Genomic DNA, 27,709 nt, shown 5'->3' on the forward strand with positions numbered 1-27,709 from the left:
GGCAATGGTCTCAAATTCTCAAGGCTAAGATGCTATGGGTGAGCCCAGGATATATCTGTAGGAACCTGGGACGATGACATGATTTGACGTTTATGAGTCAATCTGATGTGTGAGTTAGCTGAAATTTCACCTCATGCTATAGACAGGGCCTTCACAAATATCATGTTTATCAAAATGAAGAAATGCCAGGAAGATCTCCATGGATTTCAAAGATGGGGATGTGGCCTTAAGGCTAACCTGTCTTAGAATGTCTCAACACTACCAAGAGTTTGAGAATCGTTGCCATTTTAATTAAGCTGTTATGAGAGAAATTGGTGTCACTGCCTAAAACTCAGAGTTTACACTAAAACATTTTGTTAACTTGTGAACATTTCTCACACAGAATTCTGAATAATATAGTCCAAGGGAGGTCTCTATGTTGCCAGGGGAACAACATACAACAAATTTACCAATACTTCAGTGTGTTGTCCTGGTTGTATCCAAAACACAGATAACAGCACATGATAGATTTAAAGCAGAGTTGTTTTTAGTCTTATGTGTGGATTTATAGCCAAGTTCTCATCCAAGAGCCATTAAAGTTGATGGACTCAAACTGAAGATTTGCTTGACGCAATATGAAAAGCATTATAGTTTGTGAGAGATAAAAATGATGATCCTGAACAATCATTTTTAAAAAGTAACAAATTAAAATTTTCCAAAGAGATAGATACATGAAAAGACAATTGTAAAATACCTCACTCATAGAAGTGGAGAAAAATAGGTGAATCAATGAAATCCTTTAAAACAGGATTTTTTGGGGGGGAGGGTATGCTTAGGATATTGGATTTCATTTACCTAAGAAGAAGAATTTGTATTTCTAGGTATTTACTACTTGACAAGGATTATAGGTAGGCAAGAAACAATTCTGGGGAATCATTTGGGATTAAAAATTTCCTCTGGAAAATCTAGGTATTCAGGTAGTAAAAAGTTGGAAGTTCAATGGAAAATTCTGAGAACTTTTTGGAATAGCTTCAAAGTCTCCACAGCCAGACTACCTTGTTGCTAAACTGGCTGACAAGATTGTTCAAGTGGAATATCCCTGGAGGTCACAGGTATTTTAATAAAACATAAATAAGACTAAAACTTAACACCAAAGTCCAGAGAGAGTCCAAGCCCATGGTACAACCCACTGTTCACCTGAAGAGGTCAACAGCTCACATTTCAGAGTCCTGAAGGATAACGGTGTTACTCACCATGGAGAGCACAAACACGAAAAATGAGTTTGCTTTCTATTGTCTTCAGATCATCAAATTTCTCAACCTGGAAGACCAAATTGCCATCCCCACTGATCTCCTCCAGCTGCGTCCTATTGGCGCCATACACCCCCACGGAGAAGATAACTACACCTTTGTCCCGAAGAGCTTTAGCAGGGTCTCTCACAGGATCTTGCGCTTCTCCATCCGTGATGAGGATAAGAAACTTTTTGGCCATAGCACGGGCCCCCTTGGCAGGGGTGAAATATTCATCTATAGAAGTCAGTGCATTTCCAGTCAAAGTGTTTTTGTCGATGAGAGACATTCTGTCTATTGAATCAGAAATTTCATTTTGTGTAAAGTATTTATTAAGTTGGAATTCTTCTTGAGTTTGATCGCTGAACTGAATGACACCAATCTGAGTTCTATCTGGACCAATCTGAATCTTGGCTAATAGGTTTTTCATGAAGGTTTTCATTTTCCCAAAATTGTCATATCCTATACTGCCAGAACTGTCCACCAGAAACATGATGTCAGCCTTCATGTCTTCACATCCTGCATGTTGTCAAAAAGACCAGAAATGAGCCAGGTTGACAGGATTTTCAGAATATAGAGAAATGGTAAGACAGAAATAAATGCATTGTCAGAAAACATCAAAAATTAGCTCAAGCACCTGCTACTACAGTTGAAAATTTAATCTGCTCCTGTAGTATAGGCCTGCTGACTAGAACCCTGAACCAGAAATCCACTGAATTATTATCCACAAAGTTTTAAAGAGAAAATGCAACTTCCAAAGCATATATTCATTTATCCACAATTCATTTATTCATAATTCTTGAGGTGTATGAAATGTCAAGTATCAGGTTATGTGTTAAAGGATGCAATGATCAAAAAGAGGAATCAGAGAAAAAGCAATCAATTCTCTACACTCATAGGACTACTAGTTCAGGTTTTTATGTATAATGTAAAAACACAAAATTCTAAGCAATCTTTATGTTGCATTATTTTCTTGGATAATTTAAAGTGATTTGATAAATATTATAAATCAATATTAAAAATCAGGGTGAGAAACCTACTAGAGATAATAAGTGTATTAGTAAGCGCATATCCATTCAGCATGGACTGTTCCTTTATTTATATATAAAATTTGAAGAAACCTACCAACTGGAAATTCACATATTTTTGTGTATATATATATATATATATATATATATATGTGTGTGTGTGTGTGTATGTGCATGGATATACACATTGAAGACCAATTTCTATAAGCCACAGAAAAAAATCCAGTGTTACTAATCCATTGTACAGGTATGTGTGAGTACATCTATCTCTCTATATATATATAGTATGTAAATATTGTTGTTGGCATTTATCTTCTTAGTCTTATCCTTTTGGTCTACCTACTGTCATTGCCATTCTCTTAAGTAGTCCTTCCCTCAAAGCTCACAGAGTCTATCCCATACTATTTAAAAATAAACAATTAGCATTAGTCAAAAAGAATAAAACAATGTTTATTATTTTTTAATAATTTATGTAAGGCGCACCAGGGAACATTAAACCATCATTTAAGACCCAAGCTGCCTGGGACCATCTTGCAAGTCATCAATAGAGAGGTCACTAAATATTTTTGTGGCCTTGACAAGGCCCCACTGCTGTGAAATGTGGAAGCCTCCCTTCCATGAAACATATGTAAAAGGAGTAGACTATTACATGTGGTTTGGTGTTCACTGGGTCTACCTTCTTATATCTGTTTTGTGATGAGACTGCTTCCTGTCCTCTAATATCTGGTCTCCCATCCTTCTGTGTCAACTAGTTTCAACTAGAAACTAGCTTCAACTAGCCAGATGATTGTTTAGGAAAAGACCATATATCCTAGTCTTCCTTGAAGCTTCATGTGGCCCTGTCACTAAGTTTTGTTCAATAGATATGAGCAGAAGTGACTTTGCTACATCTGGATCTTAAAACAATTGAGTGTAGTGGACTCATATGGCCCTTTCGCCCTTTCTATAAATGCAAGGTGAAGAGAACTAGAGGTTCACTTTTGACCTAAAGATGGGAGCTATGTGTTGAGCATGGACTGGTCTCTCTACGGAACTCCACTACTCACCCTGGACCATTATACAAAAGAGAAAGAATACTCTGCATTGTGTAGTTTGGGGTCTTTTTGTTAAAGCCCCTTTTCTTGCCCTCTCGGCAATAAACACACTGTTTTTCGCTCCATATGCATCTGCTATGAAACTAGTCAGTGTTTTTCTGGGTCTTCCAGCTTTGGTTCCTTAGTTTCCCTGCCTCTATTTACCATGTTATGGCTCATTTTCTTGTCCATAGCTCTCAGGTGTGCCAGTGTTCAGGCACCTGCACGACAACAACCTGACCCATAGGAGATTATGTACTGCACCTCCTCACATTGGTCCAGGCCTGTCTCCCTTGAAAGGACCGAGATACAGTCTACTTTCTGTTTCCTGGAACCCTGTTATGTTTCTTTGCATCAACCCCAGGAAACATTGGGGAACTTTTGCTCTTGTAGTCTTTCTAGAACATCGTGAAGACCCAACTACTGTCCATAATGGGGAGAACAATGAGCAATATTGGGATTTCTGATTTTGCTGTGAGCCCCACTTATTATCTATTTTTCTTTTTTGTTTCTTCATTTTTTGCTTTTTAATGTTATGTTCAGGGGGCGCCTGGGTGGCTCAGTGGGTTAAAGCCTCTGCCTTCGGCTCAGGTCGTGATCCCAGTGTCCTGAGATCAAGCCCCACATCGGGCTCTCTCCTCAGCGGGGAGCCTGTTTCCTCCTCTCTCTCTGCCTGCCTCTCTGCCTACTTGTGATCTCTCTGTCAAATAAATTAAAAAAAAATCTTAAAGTTATGTTCAGTTAGCCAGCATACAGTACATAATTGGTTTTTGATGTAGAGTTCCATGATTCATTAGTTGCATTGCTTATCTATTTTTTTATTTTAGTGACTCAGAAAATCCCCAAACTTTTTCACTTTTCTAAGTTCGAATAAGTGAAAATTCTTTTTGCCTTCTCATCAGTGAATACCTTAGCCAACTTCTACAATAACTCCTTTTTATGTAGCAGTTACTATGGGCCCAGATGCATTATTTTAAGTTTTCCACATGCATTATCACTTTCAAGCTTCACTATAGGCCCCACACAGGGATGAAGGCAGGTAGACAGTATGTAACCCATTCAAGGTCCACAGGTAATAAGGCTGGGGTTTGAACTTTGACTCATTGACCCCACCATCCTTTATCTTAACCAAGAAGTTAACATGTCTCTCAGCACATGGAATTTTCATGTGTTCATACTAGCAATCAACACATATCATCTTCAATTAGTAAGTGGCTATTACTAACAAGAGAAATCATAATCAGGTACAGGAATTTGAAAATTGTTTTTCCTAACTTTTGTTACATGATTTTTAGTCAGAATGAAAATGCAAATATGTGCTTCTGTTACAAATAAAAATAAACAATTGTTATGTGTGTACTAGATATGCATACATAATAGAGAAATGATGGCTGATGCGTGTTATGCTAAACCTGTGAGGGTTCTATGATGTAGGTGTTACCCTTGCTTAATCGATGAGGCAGTCTGAAGGTCAAGTAGGAAAGCGAGTTGGATCCTAAAGCCAGAGCCCATTTTCTTTCCACTGTGCTCATCTGCTTTAATTAGCCCATGCACATACACATACGCGCGCACACACACACACACACACACACACATGTGCACACATGCACACACAGAATAGAGTCTCTTATACACCATACCGGTGGGCTTTGTCAAGGCCACAATATTCTTAGCAACCTTCCTACTTACGACTTTCAACATGGCCTCAGGGCATCTGTCTACTGAGGGATTTTCCAATCTTGGCAATTGGTGCCTGGCTGGCTCAGTGGGTTAAAGCCTCTGCCTTCAGCTTGGGTCACAATCTCAGGGTCCTGGGATCGAGACCGGCATCAGGCTCTCTGCTTTGTAGGGAGTCTGCTTCCCTCTCTCTCTCTGCCTGCCTCTCTGCCTACTTGTGATCTCTCTCTGTGTCAAATAAATAGAATCTTAAAAAAAAAGGGGGGTGCTGAATCCCTCCCTGATGATAAAGGAAGTTAGCAAAATGTTAACCAGACAACTGGTCACATCACTTCTTGTCTCAGCCCAGCTATCAGTCTGCCTGAAGTACCTAATGAAGTATGGAGAATAAAGCCGTTTTTGTTTTGCTTACCTTTTTCTTTGCAGATCCTGTGAACAACTTCATTTTTTATGCTTCTTAAAGCATCAAAGTTCTGCCCAAAGCTAATCCTTTCTTCTCCCCCAGCAATTTGTTGGAGTTGTGCTTTGTTAGCCTCCCCGATGCCAACTGCATGAATGGTGACTTGCTCAGCCCTTACTCTCTCCGCAGGCTCTAGGACTTCATCTGCGGACCTCCCATCAGTCAGCACAATGAGGTAACAGGGAACCTGGCGTGCCCTATGCTTCCTATCCTCTTTTATTATTGACAGCACGAAATCCAGGGCCTCCCCAGTATGGGTTCTGCCTTTGAGTTGCTCAATGTTCAAAATAGCATTTCTTAAGTTCACATTATTAGAACCGTCATTGATAGAAAACTCCACTTTCATCTTATGTGAATACTGCACCGCTCCGACTTGGACTTTGTCTGGGCCAATGCTAAACATTCCTGTCACAGCCAGCATAAATTCCTTGATTTGCCCAAAGTGTTTCTTCTGTATGCTGGTTGAGCCATCAATGAGGAAATAGATATCAGCCTCTTTTGTATCCATACAGCCTGCAAAAAAAAAAAAAAAAAAAAAAAAAGAAAAGAAGGAAATGAATTCTTTGTTAATTACAGAGACTCTGGGGAGAACACGAACAGAATCTACTCAACAAAGGAAGGAACATTGAAATCTCTCTCTTTTTTTTAAAGATTTTATTTATTTATTTGACAGAGAGATCACAAGTAGGCAGAGAGGCAGGCAGAGAGAGAAGAGGAAGCAGGCTCCCTGCTGAGCAGAGAGCCCGATGTGGGGCTCGATCCCAGGACCCTGGGATCATGACCTGAGCCGAAGGCAGAGGCTTAACCCACTGAACCACCCAGCCACAATGACTAAGTCAGTATAGACTGGTTCTCTGTGTTTGACCATTCTGAATCTACAAACCTGGCCATCACACTCTAGACCATGTTAAATTCATTAAGATCAAGGCTCTCAAACATTGCTAACAAGAGTTTATAGGGGAGCTTGCTAAAATGCAAGTGCCCAGGCCCTAATTTGAGACTGATTCACTAGGTTTCTGGGAGGGCTTGGACAAATGAATTAGTAATAAATTCTTTAGGAACCTCTGATAAGTTTATAGCTGACCCTGTTGGTACTTGGCCTGTATCCCCTCAAACTCTACCATTTCTCTGCCCACCAGTTCCTAACATGTTCACTCTGGGGGCTTGCACCGTGTCTGTCTGTGGGTAGATTGCACTCAGTGTGCTGGAACCCTCTTTGCATGGGGCTTGAAGAAGTGCCTGGAAATGTGCATTCTCTCATGTGCTAGAATACAAATTCTCTAGCTACACTGCCCCCTGACTGGGACAATTCTAATATTTAAACTACACTGTCTCTAGAATGGCCCTCTAGAATTGAACCTCCATGGGACTTGGCTTATTATCCTCTCCTTCCTGGACCCAATCCTCACTTTCCTACCAATCTCCAGTTTTCCCTGGGTATATTTTCCAATATATCAGTTTCACACAAAGCTTTTTCTGGCATCTACTTCTGAGGAACCCAACCGGAGTCAAATAACAAATTTTGAGAACTACTGAATTAGTAAGAAGCCACCTACAGACTAAGGCCTCATGAAGAACAGCTATCCCCCTCACATGGCCCTTGACTCTAGTCTAGGTCCTATACCTTCCCATTTAGAATTTCTATATTGAAAATAATCATTTTTTGTCATGTCATTGTCACTCTCCAAGAGAGACCACACTACACATTCCTCCTATGCCCTCGTAGTTGGTACTAGACCAGAGTGGCTGCCACTAGGGAAATTCCCCCACAAGTCACTCAGGAGGGAACACAGGTCTTGTTTCTTGCTCCTGTGTGTAATGTATTCATGCCACAGGAAATCCAGGGCTGGCCCAGAATAAATTCTTAAACCTTCAATTGACTGGTCTGAGTTTAAAATTGGCCTTTAAAATCATTGGAAAATCACAAGCCTTTTCTATGTAAGTTCTGCCAAATTCCAGTTCCAATTGTTCAGAAGCATTTTATCTGCAAAGGAAATGTGTGAAGACAGCAGGTATCTCAGTATTAGGTAAACACAAAGTCACATCAAGTTTCTTTTAGCATGTACCTTTGAAAAGAGCTAAGTAAAACTATAGAGGATTCACAGTGCATCTTAACTAGGATATCTTCACTAGAATGATGGAAGACAAACATAGTAGAAAAGGTCAAAAAGTCCAAAAATACTCATGGTTGTGTGTAAAGATATAAGGATTAGGATGATATTATCCAAGACTTCCAGAAGGGAAAAATATGTGTGATGACGTATATATCCAACAGTTAGGGTATGTTTAGCAAATTATATTCCATTCATACCATGGAATTTTATTGCCAACCTAAAAAGAATGTTGCAAAATAATATTTAAGGAAATTGATGAAAGTTTGTGATACAAGGTTGACAGAAAAGTAAAGAAGGAAGATAACTTTGGTTATCTCCAATATTATTGTCTCCTTCTATACTAATCAAACCCCCAGTTTTTACCAAGGTGCTTGGCTGTCCTAAATAAAGACAACATTTTCCAGCTCTCATTTTTATAACTAGGTGTGACATGTCACTAAGTTCTGGCCACTGGGATGTAAATAGAAATTATATGTGTCATTTTTAGGAATATCTTTGAAGAAAAGGAAGTGGAAACTTTCCCACTTCCTCCTTTTTTATCTTTCTTGCTTGCTGGATATGAATGTGATGCTTGGAGAAATTATCTTGGACTATGATCCTGGGAATAAAAGCCACAAATGGCAAAAAAATAATGTAGAAAGAGACAGGGTTCCTGACACTGTGGTATACCACACCAGCTCTGTCTACCTACCTTAGGACTTATTTGTGAAACATAAAAAAAATAGTTTCATCCTCACAGTTAAATGCTGTTTTTATTTCTGTTGGTCACACAAAAAATGTAGTCATAACTGATTTAAATTACCCAACTGTATATTCCTACACTGAATGATACAATACCCACCAGCTACATGTGGCTATCAAAACTAAACTGAATTAAAATTAAAGTTCAGAAAAATTAAATAAAATCCAGATCTTCAGTTACACTAGCCACATTTCAAGTGCTCAATAACCACATGTGGCTAGTTAGTGACTGCCTTACTGGACAGCACAGATGGGGAACATTTCCATAATCACAGAAAGTTCTCTTGGACAGCACTTGCCTGTACAATGCTATACCATCTTTAAAAAATGTGTATGTGGACATCTGGATGGTTCAGTCAGTTAAGCTTCCAACTTTAGATTTCAGCTCAGGTCATGATCTCAAGGTTGTGAGATTGAGCCCTGCATCAGGTTCCACATCGGACGTGGAGCCTACTAAAGATTCTCTTTTGCCCTCTCCCTTTGCCCCTCCCCATCCTAAGTAAATAAATAAATAAAAATAAATAAATAAAAATAAATTAAAAATATGTGTGTGTGTGCCAGTGTATGTACATAATAGGGAGAGAGTAGAAACCAAATGACATGATAAATAAATGTTAAAAATGGTTTTATCTGACAGAAAGGATTACAAATGATTTTCTTTTCTTCATGTTCATCATATTGTTAAACTTTTTTATAATGAACACATACTACTTTTTTACATTTTTTGAGGTACAATTTACACACTAAAAAATTTACCCTTTGTAATCATTTGATAATTTTTAGTAAATTTATGAAGTTCTGCAACCAGAACCAAATCTAGTCTTAGAATATTTCCCTAACTACTGAAGTTCTCTCAGGCAATTACAGTCAGTCCTCACTCTTGCCCCTACTCTAGGCCACAACTCATATTACTTTTACAATAAGAAAAGTATTTTTTTTTTTAAAAACATACCAGTTCTGTCAAGGTCCATTCCCTCAGCACGAGTAGAAATTTGGGACCAAATTTCATTCTGGAGTTTTTTCTGGAAGTTTTTACTGTAAGCTTCCAAGTCTGCATAGGACTCAAGCTTGGAAACCATTTGCCTCGGAGGGTAAGACACTATTTCTTCTAACTGGACATCATTAGCTCCTTGAATATTCATGCCAAACACAGTCACATCCTGCAGCCGAAGTTGTATTGCCACGTCGCGCACCTCATCAGTCGATGGTCTGTGAGTGACAAAGACTGCGATCTGAGGCACTCCCTGTGCCCTTCTGCTGCCACTTGACTCTGAGAAGGCTTCTAGCCTCATCTTCTCAATGGCAGCCCCAGCATTGGATTTCCCAGCCTGGATAGAAAGCTTTTGGATTTGCTCCTGAAACTCATACTGGGTTGTGCTTGAATTTAGAAAGGAAATAGTCTTGGCTTTATCACTGTAACTCATAAGACCAAGGCGCGTGCAGTTGTAATTCACATCCATGGAGGCGGTAATGTTCCTCAGGAAATTCTGCAGCTTCCTTAAATTTTGCCTGGTGACAACTGATTCATCTACTAGGAACACGAGGTCAGCTAATGAATCTTTCTGACAGGCCACTGGGAAGGAGACTATGGAGAGAGAAAAAAGTACAAAGATTAGTGTAAACTACTGGTCCAGAGTGAGAAAGGCACTTTACCGATTGTCAAAAGGCATTAGTGAGAACAGAGGTGGTCATGACAGATGTAGTTAGCATTGTTTTCTTTTAATAAACAACAGATAAAAATTCTGAACAAGACTTACAAGGTCACTGACTTCAGAGTCTTGGCAATAATGTTCCTTCTCTCCGAAAAATGCTTCTTACCAACTTTTCTATCACTCCCCACCACCAGCACCATTATGATATTCATGACCACCATCACTACCAGTATGACCGCCCCACCACCAACCACCACTAACTGCTACCACTCTCACTTCCACCACCATCGCCACCTACCAATGCCCCTATATCCACTTGTACTATATCCATCACCCCAACCATCAACAACCAACCACCACCTATACCTCCACTACCACCATCTCTACCTCTACCTCTACTACCAGCAACAACAATTACCAACCACCACCACTACCACCAACCACCACCATCACCATGACCACCACCATCACCACGACCACCATCTCTACCATCCCTCTCAAGTGCTAGGCAGGATAGATTAACAGAAATATCTCTGACCTCAGGAAGTTCACATTCTAGGGGGAGGACAGATAACTAGATTATATTATTTCAATGCTCACAAGGAACTGAAACAAGTAAGTCAACTGAGTTACTCTTCTGGGGATGTGGGAGAAGGACTAACTTACTTGAGATAAAAAAGTCAGGGGAGTGCTCTTTAAGAGGCTTGCACTGGGGCTGAGATACAAAGAGAAGGATTCAGCTACATACTCCTATTCCCGCCAGAAGAGGAGTTCTCGCAGAAGGAACAGAAGGAGGTGGGAACAAGAAAAAAGACCAGAGCAGCTGGTGACAGTGAGTGAGGGGAACAATGACGGATGAGGCCAGAAAGAAGCAGCGTCCAAATATATGGGATTCACATGATCTTATTTAAATCTTTAAAATATCAACCCAGTTGTTGAGGAGAGATAAAAAAAATTCAGGGATAGCCATTCATAAACAATTGCCCTAGTCCAAGAAAGAGATCATGTTTCTTGGACAAGGAAGTTAGGACAAGCAGTTAGGAGGAAACAACAGTGTAGTTTTGATACATGAATTAAAGATAGAACAGAGAGGGACTTGATGATAAATTGGATGCTAGTGTTAAAAGACAAAAAAGTGGTGAGAACTAGCTTTTTGGCATGAACAACTGAGTGGATATTGGTGGTATCTTTTTTTCCAAGACAGGGAAGACAGTAGAAAGAACAAGTTGCAAGGGGGATTCAAGAGTTCCTTTTCAGTCACATTAAGTCTGAGATATTATTGAAGATGCCAGGTAGGCAGTTGGTTGTAAAAATCTGGAATCCAGGGAACAGAACATCATATGCATAGAAAAAGCCTATTCCAGGCACAGGTGGAAGAACTATATATCTGTGGAACTCAGAGCCAAGAGATAAGCTCAATCTTGCCAAGAGCTACCCACTAGGATTGTGAACTCTAGAAACCAGAATATATGTCTTATTTATCGCTATCCCTCCAGTACGTGGTGCCTAATGAGAACTCAAATTAAAGATAATTCTCATAAATCTACCAATGCACTCTGTACTCCACACAGTTAGCTAAAACAAACTCCCAGCATGACCTAATTGGGTTAGTATTTATTTGCAAATAGCTATTACTATGAATAATAGTAAACTGTGTGCCAAATGCCATACAAGCCATCTCACACATGTCAAGGTAGACACTATTATCCTCACATTATAGGTAAGGAAACGAAAGCTCAGAGGTTAAGTAATTTATTTAAGGCCATTAACAGCCAATCCAGTGTCTGAATCTAGACCTTATAGTGTCTGAAGTTCTTACTCTTAACCTCTAAAGGCGAGGATAGTGTCCCATCAAGCAAAACCTTGTTGTACCATATTGATGTGAAGTTAATTAGGAGAGAAGCACAATCAACACACAGAACCTTCTAAGAAGGTGGTAAAACCCTACAGTCCTGAAGAGCACAGACTAAGCCGCCACCTGGAAGATCTCTCAGGTCCCCAGATTGGATGGTTACAGAAGGGTTTCCTCTCTGAAAGAAGAACATAAATCATAAAAACTTGCTATTTTTCCAAGGTAACGGGAGTGAGAGATCAGGAGAATGGAAGGAAAGGGATTCCCTGGTGTCTCAGGAGTAACACTAACTGTTGCAGAACCTCGTAAATACTCACTAAAACCCATTTCTTTTTCTTGGGCATAGAGCTAGACCTGACTTCCCCACCTCACTTGCAGTTAGAGGTGGCCATGGGACTAAGATCTCGATAATGAAATGTGAGCAAAAATAATGTGTGTCTCTTCCAAGCTTATCATATAAAACCCTCCCGTGAGTGATATTTCATCTTTTTTCCCCCCCACCAGCTGTATAACAATCCCCAGGGCACCTTGGAAGTCACACGTTGAAGACAGAAGAGCCACCACCAACCCAAGTATCTGACTAGAGGAGAGACAGCTGGTCACTTTGACCACCGGTGCTAGAATGTTACAAGGGAAATAAACTTGCTATTATTCAGGGAATCTATTTGTTATTAAGGTCTGAACTGGTCCTACTACAGAATTGGGCTATAGCTATAGTCATGGAATCAGTAATGATGAGGCAGAAAGGAAGTTTCAAGGTCATCTTAGTTCCCATGACTTACAAATGGGGATGCTGATGCAAGGCTCAGAGAGATGACATCAATTCCCCAAGTTCACACAACCAGCTAGTGGCAGTGTCTGGGTCTTCTGACCTTGTGTTCAGAGCACTTTGTACCACACCAGGTGGCTTCCTTGAGTCTTAGAACTAGACAGTACCTACTCAGAATGGCCCATCATCACCAACTGAGTGCAGAGGCAGGCAGCAAAATCCATTTTGCCAGGAACTCTGTCTACCTTACTCTGGAGAGAATGGTGGGAGACTTTCATGAGTCTGGGACCTTTACTGAGTGCTCTCCTGGGGCTGTACCCTGGCCTGTTCTGAAGCCTGCCCATCAACACCGCATGGGTGGCTTCCTATCTCAGTTTACCCATTCCTTCCTAATGCTGTCTCCAATCACCTGCCAAGTAAACCATCTGTACTCAAGAGTCTTCTGTTTTAAGGTCTTCATGGAGCACTCACTTAAAACACAAATAAAGCATTTTTCATGTGAGACACTGCAAGTCATGAGGTCATAAGTTTTCTTCCTTTAGGCCTAAGGGATCAAGAATGAAAGCAGATGAGGAGGTCTTTTGCATTTCTGTATGAAATACAGGGATTTCCAGGGGCTGACGGGAAGATGGATGTAGCATCCATGGTGGTTCTGATGTGTGGCTGCTTAGAGATAAAGCTGAGAAACAGCAGCCCCCAAGGGAAACCAGCTGCAGTGACTGAGGTAAGGCATTGCTCTCAAGTAGCTGTGTACACAACAGGTATCAACACGGATGATGGAGCCTGCGAGGGAGGGTCTTGCTGCCACAGTAGAAACTCTTGGGGGCTCTAAGGAAAGAAGTTGGAGGAAATTTTATGTTGGGGGGAATGCGATAGCTAAGGAGGTAAATTACACAGGAAAGGGTGCTGAGTCAGTTTAATCTGAGCTATGCATGGGTCCCTGTCATACCATAAGCTTGTCAGAAATATTTCCAGTATTTCTTCAACTCAAATATTTCAAGTATTTCTTCAACTGTCAAGTATATAATATTATTTAATAGCAGCTCCTAGAACTTAAAAAAAAAAATAGCACTACTGCCAAGACGCATCCTAATATCAAAAATGTTAAAATGTGCGGGGGCGGTATATCTTAGATGTGGAAAATATAAGCACAAAATGACTGCATAACTGAGAGGGGGAATGAGTCAGTCTTGGCGCTAGTAAGTCCTGACACTCATTAGAGAGATTTTACCTGTAAGGAGGAAGAAACAGGGCAGGAGGGGCTAAGCCAACACAGCAGGTGGAGGGCTCCAGATGGCAGCCTGCTGTGTGGCTGTTATACACCCATAGGTATACTCTTCCCTGCCCGCTCTCATTTGAAAGTTACCCTTCTCCTGAAGTGTCTCCCTGTATTAGCTGACAGGCATTTACCGGGCATTCACCAAGGGCCTCACACCAAGCCAGACCTGTGAGGGCCAGAGAACAGACCTGGAACTTCTTTCTTTATCTGTAGGACTTCCATTTATTTGCTCACTAAGAAAGAGAACACTAGTTCATTGTCAGGCACTGTGTAGACCTGAAGAATACAGAGATAGACCTACGTGCCCACTTCTGCCCTCAACGTGCCACCAGTTCATTGGTGGAGGGGACAGACACAGAAATGAGCCATCCTTCACTCTGGGAGGTGCTTCTGTCCTCAAGCATGCACAGGAAACTGTGACACACAAAAAAGAAATGTGAAAGGAAAGCCTTCCAACAGGATAGGACTATAGGGCTGAGATTTAAATGATGTCAGGAGTCATCCAAGATGTAAGAAGAAAAAGGAGTGCAAGGGAATGCCCTTCAGAGAAAAGGCACAAGCAGACACGGCAGGTGGAGTTGACAGGGATGTGTAGAAATATCCAGGACTTCAGGGTGGCCAGTCACGGAAACCAGAACGGGAGCCGCAGGAGATGAGGGCGGAATGCACAGAGGTCCCTGCGTGGGACCCAGGCCTTCTTTACCTTGAATATCGTCTGCTCCATCCCTGTACTGGGTGGCTTCCTTGATGATCTGCATCATGTTTTGGGAAAATGCGCCAAGGTCCCTGACCGACCGGAGGTTGAAATGAAACTGAGCCGTGGCCATGGCCTTCAGCTGCTCCTCGGAAGCACCCTGCAGCCCCACGGACACGATTCTCACCCCGTCTTCCCGCAGGGCTTTGGAGGCCTCTTCCACGTCATCCTCGGACTCCGCGGAAGCCAGCACCACCAGAATCGGGGGAAACTGCTTCTTGTCCCTCCCGCCGGCCTGCGCAGAGAAGTAGGTCCTGTGTGCCTCCCGGAGCGCGTGGCCGATGCGCAGGGAGCCGCCCATGAAGCCGAAGTTCTTCTTGAGGTGGTTCAGCATGGGGTTCCTGCTCCTGAAGGTGCTCAGCTGGAACTCGTTGTGTAACTGGTCACTGTACTGGGCCAGGGCCACGCGGTACTTGTGGGCCTCTATGGGCAGACTGCTGATGATCTTGTTCATGAACGTTTTCACAAAGGGGAAGGACTTAGTTCCCAGGTGATCCGAGCTGTCCACCAGAAACACCACGTCTGCATACTCAGGGCCGGGTTCTATCAGAATAAAATGACAACAAACCTAAACAAGGTGATGAATTGTTCAGCCTTTACATTTGAGACCACAATACTCATTTGAGACTGTGTCCTAGGTTAAGACTAACTCAGAATCCCAAGGGAAGTGTCTTCTGGAGGTCACAGAAGAAACGAGACTGGTTTTTGTGAAAATATTAAACAGGAAGACTTTTGTAAGGTGAAGGAATAATGTTTTTCTTTCTCAACTCTATCCCAGAGACATTTTTTTTTCTTGTTTTGGCTGGGGAACCCCAAACTTCAATAATATACTAAAGAATAAACAAGAAAACCCCCAAGTAGTCTGTGGATTAAGAGTAACTTTTAGGGGTGCCTGGGTGGCTCAGTGGGTTAAGCCACTGCCTTCGGCTCAGGTCATGATCTCGGGGTCCTGGAATCGAGTCCCGCATTGGGCTCTCTGCTCAGCAGGGAGCCTGCTTCCCTCTCTCTCTCTCTCTCTGCCTGCCTCTCTGCCTACTTGTGATCTCTCTCTGTCAAATAAATAAATAAAATCTTTAAAAAAAAAAAAAGAAAATAAAAGAGTAACTTTTAGAAACCATATCAGATAATCAGGTGTCTTGGGTTGAAGAGTTTAGAAGCAGATCTGAGAAGGGGACTTGGGGGACAGGGGCTTCACTGAGCGGAAGCAGGATAAGGGAAGTAGGAGAGGAGCAAAGCACCGTATTTGCCTGATCTGAGAGGATTCCAGAGCATGTCGCTCTCTGAGGCAAGAGGGCTGGTTTGTTATTCTCCTCTCTGTTAGTCACTGGCTGCAGACCATCCCCAGGAACTGCAGGGAAGGAGTGGAAGGCTATGGGCACAATCTCCTGCATTAGCTGACTCTCAGAGAGCTGAGAGCGGTTCTCCTGAGAAAGGGGGCCTTGTCTGTGAGCTGTTACAGGCAATATTCACAGCAGCTGGGCCCAGGGCAAGGGTGGTAAGAGGGGTACCAGCCTGATAAAGAGAGTCTGGGCCCAAGGGAGACATCACCAGGATCTACTGTCGTAGTCAGCCAACTCCACGCTGGAAATCAGGGATGTCCTGTAAATGCCTAATGATTGCTCCCTCTTTCCAAGTAACTCAGAAGTTTGTCAGGGAATCCTAGGATGCAGACTGACCTCCAAAACAAATGGATTGACTTTATTCACAGAGATACAGAACATTGGGGCCTAAGCAAATCAATGAATAATTAAAGTTCTTCTAGCCAAGTGTAGCATAATTCATGCTTTTGCCCTTGGCTCTCTGTCATCTTTGAGAGATTGTTCACTTGACAGTGTGCCTCCAACTATAATTCAATGCTGTCTGCTTTGATTTTTTGGTAAATAAATAAATCATTTGTTTCTGTGTATTAAAATGAGAGTCAGTTAAGCCATAAAAATGTTTATGTTCTTAAATGATAATAAACATAAAATATACCAGTACCTGGACTATGATCTGCCAATGTTTCAGTCCAAAGGATTAAGATCAATGTGATTAGCAGGATCTTCATTTTGTTAATGAAGGCTTCTTGCTTGCATTCTGTAAAAAAGTTATTTACAATATGAAAAAATCTCATTGTATAACAAGACATAACAACTGGAGAATCTGGGTTAGAATGCAATTCACAACACGAGTGTCTGTCAAGTAATGCCAGGTGTGTTTAAAAAACTCATTAAGCATTTGGAGTATTTACTGCAAACAGAGAATGCTGACATTTGCTGAGTCCTCGCCATGGCTTAGACACTTTTCTCAGTGCTTTATGAGTATCGTCTAATTTAATCTTCACAACTGTCCTACAGCAAGGGACAAATACTGTGGCTATGTGACATCTGAGGAAACAGCTCAGAGTGGCTTGGGAAGTGGTAGACCCAGGATCCCAACCCAGACAAGGTGACTGCAGAGCCCAAGCTCTTCACCACCATAAAAATGCCTCATACGAAGTCTGTGTCCTCACAAATCACACTCTTTTTTAAAAATTTATCTATTTGTTTTAGAAAGAGTGAGAGTGAGGGGGTTGCAGAGGGAGAGAATCTTCAAGCAGACTCCCTGCTGAGCATGAAGCCCAATGTGGGGCTCCCCAGGACCAATGAGATCATGACCTGGGTTGAAACTGGAGTCAGGCTTCACTGATTGAGCCACCTGGCACTCTCTTAACCTTCTATTTTTATGTCAGTAATGACTGTTGTGTATGTTCGCACCTTGGCTCAAAAAAGCCAAAGCTACCCATGTCTCTTTCTTCATGAAATGCTTGTGAAATCTGTTCTCACATTTACAGAGATACTCAGTTTTACAAATTACTTAAGCTCAGCATTTCTCTCCATGCAGCTCACAATCAATCAGAAATCTTCAGGGGACATTACAGTCTTTAGAATTCCATCCATTCAGAGTTGTTCTTTATAAAGAGGAAAAGAGATCAAATGACCAATATGCAAAAATAAAGCTGCCTTAAGTGAGATACCAAAAGTATAAGGGCTTGGTTTTTTTCTAGAATTGACTTTTCCAGCACTTCTTTTGAAATTGTTGATTATTAAGGAAGGTTGAGAGAATCGTTGGAATCTAGATTTGGAAGGAACCCAATAGATCATTTAGACTAAACCCTTATTTTGCTAAGGCTGGCCACTAACAAGGCTCCCTAGTAGTTAGTGGCTGAATCATGGCAACAATGTCTTTTAAATCTATATTCGTCATATTCTAACATACCACATATTTTACTTATTCATTAATTTTAGCATTGAGATATAATTTGCATACTATAAGATTTACCCCCTTTAAAGTGTTCAACATTTTTTAGTATGTCACAGAATTGTATCCATTATCACTAATTCTGGAACACTTTCATGACCCCCCTGCCAAAAGAAACCCCATACCAATTAGTTGTTAATCCCCAACCTCCTCTTCCCACTGACCCTGGTGAACACTGATCTACTTTCTTCTCTATTGATTTACCTCTTCTGGTCATTACTATAAATGGAATCATATAACATATGGACTTTTGTGTTTGGAATTATTCATTAACATCATGATTTCAAGATTTTTCTATGTTGTGATATATACTAGTGCTTCATTCTTTTTTATGGCTAAAATTCCGTTGTATGGATATACATTTTAAAAAATCTATTCTGGGGGTGCCTGGGTGGCTCAGTGGGTTAAGCCTCTGCCTTCAGCTCAGGTCATGATCTCAGGGTCCTGGGATCAAGCCCCGCATCGGGCTGTCTGCTCAGCAGGGAGCCTGCTTCCCCCTCTCTCTGTCTGTCTCTCTGCCTACTTGTGATCTCTCTCTGTGTCAAATAAATAAATAAAAATCTTTTTAAAAAATCTATTCTGTTGATGGACACTTGAGTTATTTCTACTATTATGAATATTGCTGCTATGAACATTTGTGTATAAATTTTTGTGTGGATACATGTTTTCATTTCTTAAAGAAATACTTTGAGCAGATTCCTAGGAGTGGAATTTTTGGTCATATGGTAATTTTATGTTTAACATTTTGAGAAACTGCCAAATTGTTTTCCTAAGTGGTTGCACCATTTTGCATTCCCACCAGCAATGAATAAAAGTTCCAACTTCTTTACATTCTCACCAACAATTATTATTTTCTGTCTTCTTTTACTCTAGTGGGTATAAATGGGTATCTTACTATGTTTGATTTGCATTCCCCTAATAATGAATGACATTGAACATCTTCATTTACTTATTGGTCATTTGTATACCTTCCTTAGAGAAATACCTGTTGAAACACTTGACCCATTTTTAACTGGGTTATTTATCTTTTTTTAGTGTGTAATAAGAACTCATTATATATACTGGATGTTAGATGATTATCAGGTATATAATTTGCAAGTATGCTCCTCCTACTCTGTGAGTTGTAACCTCTTTCTTAAGGCTGTCTTTAAGACACAACTAACTTTAAATTTGATTAACTCCAACTTATCTATTTTTTCTTTTGGTACTAGGGCTTTTGGTGTCATAGCTAAACCACCATTACCTCATGAAGATTTACTCTGACGTTTTCTTTTAAGAGTTTTATAGTTTTAGCTTTTACGTTTCAGTCTTTAGTCCATTTTGAATTTTTTTTGTAGGTGGTATGAGGTAGGGATTGAATTCTACTCTTCTTTATGTAGATATTCAGTTGTACTAGCATCGTTTGTTAAAGGACTTTTCTTTTACCATTGAGTTGTCTTGGTATGCATATCAAAAACAAATTTACCATAAGTATATGAATTTATTTTTGGACTCCCAATTCTATTTCATTTATATCTATATGTCTATTCTTATGCCAGTACCACACAGTCTTGACTATTCTATCTTTGTAGGAAGTTTTGAAGTCAGGAAATGTGAGTCCTGTAACTTTCTTCTTTTTCAAGGTTGTTTTGGCTGTTCTGGGCCCCATAGATTTCTAAATGACTTTTGGGATCACCTTGTCAATTTATGCACAAATGGACTTTTTATTGAGATTGCCTTTAACATATAGATAAATTTGTGAAGTATTACTAATTTTTTAAAGATTTATTAATTTTAGAAAGAGAGAAAGAGAGCACAAGAGACCATGAGCAGGGGGTTACAGGGCAGAGGGAGAGGGAGAGAGAGAATATCCATCAGACACCCTGCTGAGAGCAGAACCCGATGCGGGGCTCAATCTCACAACCCTGAGATCATAACCTGAGCCAAAATGAAGTTGGATTCTTAAATGACTGAGCCCCCCAGTGCCCCAAGTATTGCTATTTTAATGATGTTAAGTCTCTCAATCAATTAATATAGATTGTCTATAGAGGAAAGAATTTGTTTTAACTCCTTGCTTCATATTTCTGTAATGTTTTTCAAGAAGAGGAAATTATTAGGGGCACCTGGGTGGCTCAGAGGGTTAAAGCCTCTGCCTTCAGCTCAGGTCATGATCTCAGGGTCCTGGGATCGAGCCCCACGTCAGGCTCTCTGCGCCACAGGGAGCCTGCTTCCTCCTCTCTCTCTGCCTGCCTCTCTGCCTACTGGTGATCTCTGCCTGTCAAATAAATAAATAAAATCTTAAAAAAAAAGAAGAGGAAATTATTAGAAGTCAGGAATAAAAGGAAGGCCTCTCTAAAAAGCCATGCTGATTTAGGAGTCAATAAATATTCAGAGCTGTTATATATCCTTCCTCTGGTTGGATGTGTATTTGGAAAGTGAGACTGGACTCTACCCAGCTCAGGCTTAACTTAGTTGCCCTATTCACCTGTGGGTGCTAGAACCTCAAAGAAGATATCATGGGTAGCCATCCATGGGCAGCTCCACTCCAGCCTGCAACCCTTGGCTTGGCTCCACTCTAGTTCCCTCTTCAGCTCAGGTCCCCACTCTGCAGGTCTTGGCACCAAAATGGTGGATCAGCAACAAGCGAGGTAGGCAGGCATGTCTTATTTATTCATTTGTTTTTAATTTAATTTAATTTTTTCTGTGTGTTCCAAAATTCATTGTTTATGCACCACACCCAGTGCTCCATGCAATATGTACCCTCCTTAATACCCACCACCAGGCTCATCCTTATTAATTTATTTTTATTGTTTTTCTCTCCCTAGAGCTGGGAATCAAGCTCTAAGAGAATGGGGATTTCTATCTGTCTTGTTCATCATTATATCACCAGCTCCTGGCACATAGTAGGCACTTAATAAACACTATAAATAAATATTGTAACTTTGCATATACACTATTTCATGAATATGTACATATATCTATAACTTAATTGTGTAGAGGTGGAATCACTAGGTCAAAGGTATGTTTAAGATTTTATGAGTATTGCCAAACTACTAACCAATGGGCTATATCAAATAATATTCCAATACTCATCCCCACAACAAGCATGTTTCATAATTTTCAAATCATTGTATTTTTTTCCAACTTGAGATATAATTGAAAAATTACATTAAGGTATACTGCTGGTTATTTGATGTGCGTGTATATGATGAAATTATCACCACAATAAGGTTAGTTAACAAATACATCACCTCACATAATTACCATTGTGTATGTATATATGTGTGTGTGTGTGCTGAGAACTGTTAAGATCTATATTCTTGGCAACTCTAAAGTATACAATACAGTATTGTTAACTATAGTAACCATACTGTACTATAGTTACTGTAACCATAGATGTAATCATCCCCCAAATTTATTCATCTTATAACTGGAAGTATGTATCCTTAGACTATCTTCGCACATTCCTTCCCCCACCCCTCTGAAAACTAGTACTCTACTCTGCTTCTATGAATTTGGTTATCTTAGATTTGACACATAAGTGAGATTGTTCAACATTCTCCATCTGATTTATTTCATTGATCATAATGCCCTCAGGATTCACCCATGTTGTTGTAAATATCAGGATTTCCTTTTTTTATGGCTGTGTGTGTATGTGCGCAAGTGTGTGTATCACATTTCTTTATCCGTTTATCTGTCAATGACAGGTTGTTTCCATGTCTTGGATACTGTAAACAATGGTGCAATAAACAACAATACAGATTCCTCTTCAAAATAGTGATTTTATTTCCTTTGGATATGTACCTAGAGTGGAATTGCTGAATCATATGGTAATTCTATTTTTAATTTTTTGAGGAACCTCCATACTGTCTTCCATGGTGGCTGCATCAATTTACATTCCCAACAATGGTGTATTTTTTTAAAGATTTTATTTATTAATTTGACAGACAGAGATCACAAGTAGGCAGAGAGGCAGGCAGAGAGAGAGGAAGGGAAGCAGGCTCCCCGCTGAGCAGAGAGCCCGATGAGGGGCTTGATCCCAGGACCCTGGGATCAGGACCTGAGCCGAAGGCAGAGGCTTTAACCCACTGAGCCACCCAGGCACCCCCCAACAACGGTGTATTACAGTTCTTTTTTCTCCACATTCTCACCAACATTTGTTATCATTTGTCTTTTGTGTAATAGCCATTCTAATAAATGTGGGGTGTAGTTTTGATTTGCATTTCCCTGATGATCAGTGATGTTGAGCACCTATTCATGGACCTGTTGGCCATTTGTATACCTCCTTCCGAAGAAAGTCTATTCAGATCCTTTGTCCATTTTTAAACTGGATTATTTGCAAGTTTGTTTTGTTGGGGGATGTTATCATGTTTCAGTACCTTGTATATTTGAGATATTAATTCTGTATCAGATAGATTTGCAAATAATTTCTCCCATGAAAATTTTGCCTTTTCTTTTTGTTGATCATTTCATTTGCTGTGAAGAAAAGCTTTGCAGTTTGATGTACCCCTGCTTGTTTTTGCTTTCACTGCCTGAGCTTTTGGTGTAAGACACAAAAAACTGTTGCCAAAAGCCATGTTAAGGAGTTTTTCCCCTTTGCTCTCTTCTAGAAGTTTTATGATTTGGGGCCTTATATTTTTAGGTCTTTAATCCATTTGGAGTTAATTTTTGTCAGTGGGGTAAGATAGGGGTCCAGTTTCATGCCTTTGTACATGGCTGTTCTATTTTCTCAATACCATTTGTTGGGAAGACTTTTTTACCATCGAATATTCTTGGTTCCTTTGTTGTAAATTAATTGACCATATATGAATGAGTTTTTCCCCAAAGTCTCTATTTTGTTCCACTGATCTATGTATCTGTTTTTATGTTAGTACCAGCCTGTTTTGATTACTATATCTTTCTCGTATGGTTTGAAATCAGGAAATGTAATACCTCAGATTTGTTCTACTTTCTCAGGATTGCTTTGATTATTTGGGGTCTTCTGTTGTAGGTGGCTTTGGGTAGTATGGATATTTTAATAATATTAATGCTGCCAATCCATAAACACAGATATCTTTCCATTTATTTATGTCTTCCTCAGTTTCTCTCATCAATGTCTAAGTATTTTATAGTTTTTGATGCTATTTAAATGGGATTTTTTTTCTTTTCTTTTCCTGAGAGTTTATTGTTAGTGTATATAAATGCAACTGATTTTTGTATGTTTACTTTATATCCTGCTGAGTTTTTTCATTAGTTCTAAGAGTTTTTTGGTGGTCTTTAGGATTTTCCATATATAAGATCGTATCATATGCAAACAAAGTCAATTTAACTTCTTTTCTAAATTGGATGACTATGTTTCTTTTCTAGTCTGATTGCCTGCAGTAGGACTTCTAATACTATATCCGTTGCTTCACAAACCAGCCCCTATACCCAGACTGCAAGGACAGACAAAGTAAAGAAAGAAGCAGACCACTCCTGACTGATGGATGGCAGGTTTAATAAACAAGGGAAATGACTCATGAGGCTTTTCTTGGGTGGCTGCAAGATAAATAAATCTCCACCCATCAGAATCTCAAAAGTTTATGCAGAGGCCTTTATTGGGTTCAGTCACATATATTGTCTAGATGGTCTCAACCACACCTTAGTCTCTTGAGGTGATGTCCTTGGACAATTCCTAATATGGGGAATGGTAGACATAGCATATATACCAAGGACAGGGTAGAGGTGAGAGGCTTCTGATTGCCTGGGTCTAATTTGAGAGTCAACTAGCAGTCATGTCCTCTTGATTGCCTACTCCAACAGTGTTGAATAGTATAGTAATAGTGGGCCCCCTTGTCTTGCTCCTGATCTTAGAGGAAAAACCTTCAACCTTTCACCATTGAGTATATGGCATACTTGTCATATATGGCCTTGATTATGTTGAGGTATATTCATTCTACTCGATTTGTTGAGAGGTTTGTTTTAATCTGTAAAGGATGTAGAATTTTGTGAAGTGCCTTTTCTGTACCTATCAAAATAATCATAAGACTTTCATCTCTCATTCTACTAATGTGAGGTATCACATTTATTGATTTGTACATGTTCAATCATCCTAGCATCCCAGGGATGAATCCCACTTGATTATGGCATATGATCCTTTTAATGTGTTGTTGAATTCAGTTTGCTAGTATATTGTTAAGAATTTTGCATCTGTTGTGAAGAGCACTGGGTATTGTATATGTAAGTGTTGAATCACTAAATTGTCCATCAGAAACTAATTACACTGTATGTTAAGTAACTTAAATTTAAATAAACTTTTAAAAGAGAAAGAATTTTGCATATACATATTCATCAGATATAGTGGCCCGTAGTTTTCTTATAGTGTATATATATCATGTTAATGTCTTAAGTTAATGACAGCCTTGTAAAATGAGTTAGGGAGTGTTCCTTACTCTTCAATTTCTCAGGAAAGTCTGAGAATTCTTCTCTAAGTATCTTGTACAATTCACCAGTGAAACCATCTGGTCCTTCACTTTTCTGTGTTGAAAGGTTTTTGATTATTGATTCTGTATCCTTACCCATTGGTCCATTCTCTGTATTTTCTATTTCTTCCTGATAAAGTCTTTTTTTTTAAGATTTTATTAATCTATTTGACAGAGAGAGACAGTGAGAGAGGGAACACAAGCAGAGAAAGTGGAAGAGACAGGGAGAAGCAGATTCTCCACTGAGCAGGGAACCTGATGGGGTGCTAGATCCCAGGATCCTGGGATCATGACTTGAGCAGAAGGCAGACGCTTAATGACTGAGCCACCCAGGCGCCCCTCCCCGATTAAGTCTTGGTAGGTTTTGTTTCAAGGAATTTATCCATCTCTTCTAGGTTATCCAATTGTTGGCACAGTTATTCATAGTAGTCTCTTGTGGTCCTCTATGTTTCTGTGGTATTAGTTGTAATATCTCTTCTTTCACTTATAATTTCACTTATAATTGCATTATTGGAGTCCTCTCTCTTTTCTTCTTGGTAACTCTACCTAATGTTTTGTCAATTTTGTTTCTCTCTTCAAAGAATCCACTACTATTTTTGTCAATCTTTTCTACTGTTTCTCTATTCTCTATTCCATTTATTTCTGTTCTAATCTTTATTATTTTCTTCCTTCTGCTAACTTTGGGTTAGGTTTTTCTTCTTTTTCTAGTTCCTGAGATGTAAACTTAGGTTACTTAATTGAGATCTTTCTTTTTCTCTTAATGTATGCAGTGATAGTGGTAAACTTTCCCCCTTAGAAATGCTTTTGCTACATCCCAGAAGTTTGAGAATGTTGTGTTTCCATTTTTGTAGAGCCCCTAGCAGGGCTCTGTAATCATTTCTGGTCCAGCAAGCTCCCAGGCTGTGCTCCCTGGCAGGAAGTGGTCCACATTTGGACTCTGTGACTGAGCGATGCTATGGGACAGACTCTGCAATTGCTCTTGGTCTGGTGGAATCTTAGTCTGTGCTCTGTGACGGGATGGTGCCACTGGCTGGAGTCTGTGTTTAGGTGGGGCCACCATCTGGGCTTTGTTAAAATCAAGGACAGATAGAGCCTAGCCTTGAAGTTTCCTGAGCAAAGTAAATCAGTAATCAGGCAAAGCTTAATTTAGCTTACTTTAGGAGACTAACTCAACCTGGATCATTTCTTGCTTATGCCTCTAGAAATCATAAGCAAACTTGAACTGTTTCTTAAAATTGATATGAGGCAACCACTGAAAATTGTAATATTGTAATCAATCACTGTGAAGAATAAACAGTCATGCTTTCTTGCTATATAAGTTGCCTTTAAACAATACACCCCTGAGACTCATTCTTTGTTCTGGCTTGAGTGCTCCTGTTTTGCAAATTGTCTTTTTGCAAATTGTCTCTTTGTGGCATAGAATTTTGCTAATTACCACTTCAGTGATTCATTGGTTTTATGTTGGCTCTTCTGAACTTTTGACATTTCATGGTGTTAGAAGTGGGATGCATGGAAGACCTCCAGCACCTCCAGTGCCAGTGAGCAACCAAGGGCTGGTACCCACAGGGCCCACTGAGCTCACAGCTTTCTCCCTGACCCTGGGGCTTGAGGGAAGTCTTTCTTGGATCTGAGTTCTGCTCTCTGCATTCTAAGCTCTCCAACTGTATTGTGCACACTTGTCTTCTGTTTCTGCTTTGCTTTCCAGTTTCTGCTTTTGTTTGCTGGTGTGTAAGTCACCCATCCTGTCCAAATTTCAGGGAAAACATGTGATTCCACATGTTTTAGAACAGCTATTAGAAAACATAGACCCTCATAGTTAGGGTGTTTCAGGATATCCAAAGGCAAGATAGATTCTGCCTGGCCCTTGGACCATTATCTTGTGCCTTTCTGGCAAAATGGGTGAAGTTTTTAATATGCAGAATCACAATGGCCATTCTGCAGAATTTTTGTTTTAGATAGGTTCACCTTAAGTGGCACCCTTAAAAGAAAGGATCCCAAACCTCTCAGAGACAATGGAATTCATTCTTTGATTGGTATGCAGAAGCTTCCAAAAGACAAAACGACTTCAAATATAGTTCTGAAAGGATCCCTGCAGCATACAAATAAAAAAATCTATAGTAAAAAATTTTGGCTATCTGAGCAGGTAACCTTACTCAACTTGGTCCATCTGTCGGAAACACAATTTGAATTCAACTATTTTTTTTCACTTTTGTACCTGAGACATGGCTAAAAGTTTTAAAACAAAAGTTATAAGATTTCTGTGTCTATCTGCATGTTACATATGTCTATGTGTGTATATTGTGGATATGGGATATTTTTCTATCTCCATATGATATTGCCAAAATTAATTTGTAAAGAGCTCGATTTAATTGGCTCAAAGAAAATTAAGCATTTATATAAATCAAGTGTACCCTCAGAAACACAGAAACTAACCTAAAGTTTTTCCAAGTTCATATGATCTGGGATAATCTTTGATAAATAAAAGCTAATTTCAATTTGTTGACTTAATAAAAGCAGGCATTTCTTCAAAATTTGTCAATAAGAAAAAAATTTAAGATGATGGTAATTACTTTGAGATCTAATCCAAGCATAACGTTAAAGCCAAGTAATTTAAGTGAATATAAATAAGATCAAAGTTTGTACTAAGTTAAACTGAATAATGGATATTCACTGAATATCTAAATCATTTCCAAATAAGACAAACACTGAATACTAAACATAAGTTTATCTACTTTCAGCTTTTTAATTTTTATCCGAGACTCTCCTCCCAAAAAAACCACATTTGAGTCTATTAATAAACGTGTTTTATGTCACAATGAAAAAAAAATTATTAGGAGAAAGAATATTATTCTAACAATTTTGAAATATTCTTATAAACTGGCTACTCTATAGAATGCTAATCTATGGTAGTTCATATTGTGTGTTCTCTAGTTTTCACTGGAGAACAACTTGAACTGTCAAATCATTGAAAAAGTTGAAAGAAGAGCTGAGAATACAAAATGAACCAAAGAGAAGCTGTCATAATGTTTAGAGTAATAGGTGTAAATGAATTCTGTATACTGTGTGCGCTGGTGCTAACAGAATGTGGACAATGCAGCAAGCATGCCTTTGGAAGGTGAGAAGCATGGCGACACCCATGAGTGCTTTCTCTTACAGCAGAAGACGTTACTGTAACTTCTCATTTTTTCCAGCTGTGGTCTCAGACCATTGGTGAATGGTGATTAATATTTATTTAAATAGAAGACATACATATTATCTATGTTTATCCATATAGATAAATAGCTAATATATATCTTCATTTTATCTATAATTTATAGATTGATTTATTATAGATTTAAATTCTA

The 27,709-nt window shown here is 39.6% G+C and overlaps 1 protein-coding gene across 1 annotated transcript in view; it reads right to left on the reverse strand.

The window, feature by feature from the left end:
• COL6A5 (collagen type VI alpha 5 chain) overlaps positions 1-27,709 on the reverse strand; it is a 116,876-nt gene that overhangs the window by 87,560 nt on the left and 1,607 nt on the right. Inside the window, exons 2-6 of the mRNA XM_032869722.1 lie at positions 16,648-16,743; positions 14,617-15,210; positions 9,314-9,946; positions 5,459-6,019; positions 1,233-1,787 (exon numbers count right to left, since the gene is read on the reverse strand). Coding sequence (XP_032725613.1) covers positions 1,233-1,787; positions 5,459-6,019; positions 9,314-9,946; positions 14,617-15,210; positions 16,648-16,714 — 2,410 coding nt within the window. The 5' untranslated portion in view covers positions 16,715-16,743. The remainder of the gene's footprint in view (positions 1-1,232; positions 1,788-5,458; positions 6,020-9,313; positions 9,947-14,616; positions 15,211-16,647; positions 16,744-27,709) is intronic.

The sequence above is a fragment of the Lontra canadensis genome, unplaced genomic scaffold (genome assembly GCF_010015895.1).
Source record: "Lontra canadensis isolate GAN:19392208 unplaced genomic scaffold, GSC_riverotter_1.0 scaffold38, whole genome shotgun sequence".
In the NCBI taxonomy this organism is placed as follows: domain Eukaryota; kingdom Metazoa; phylum Chordata; class Mammalia; order Carnivora; family Mustelidae; genus Lontra; species Lontra canadensis.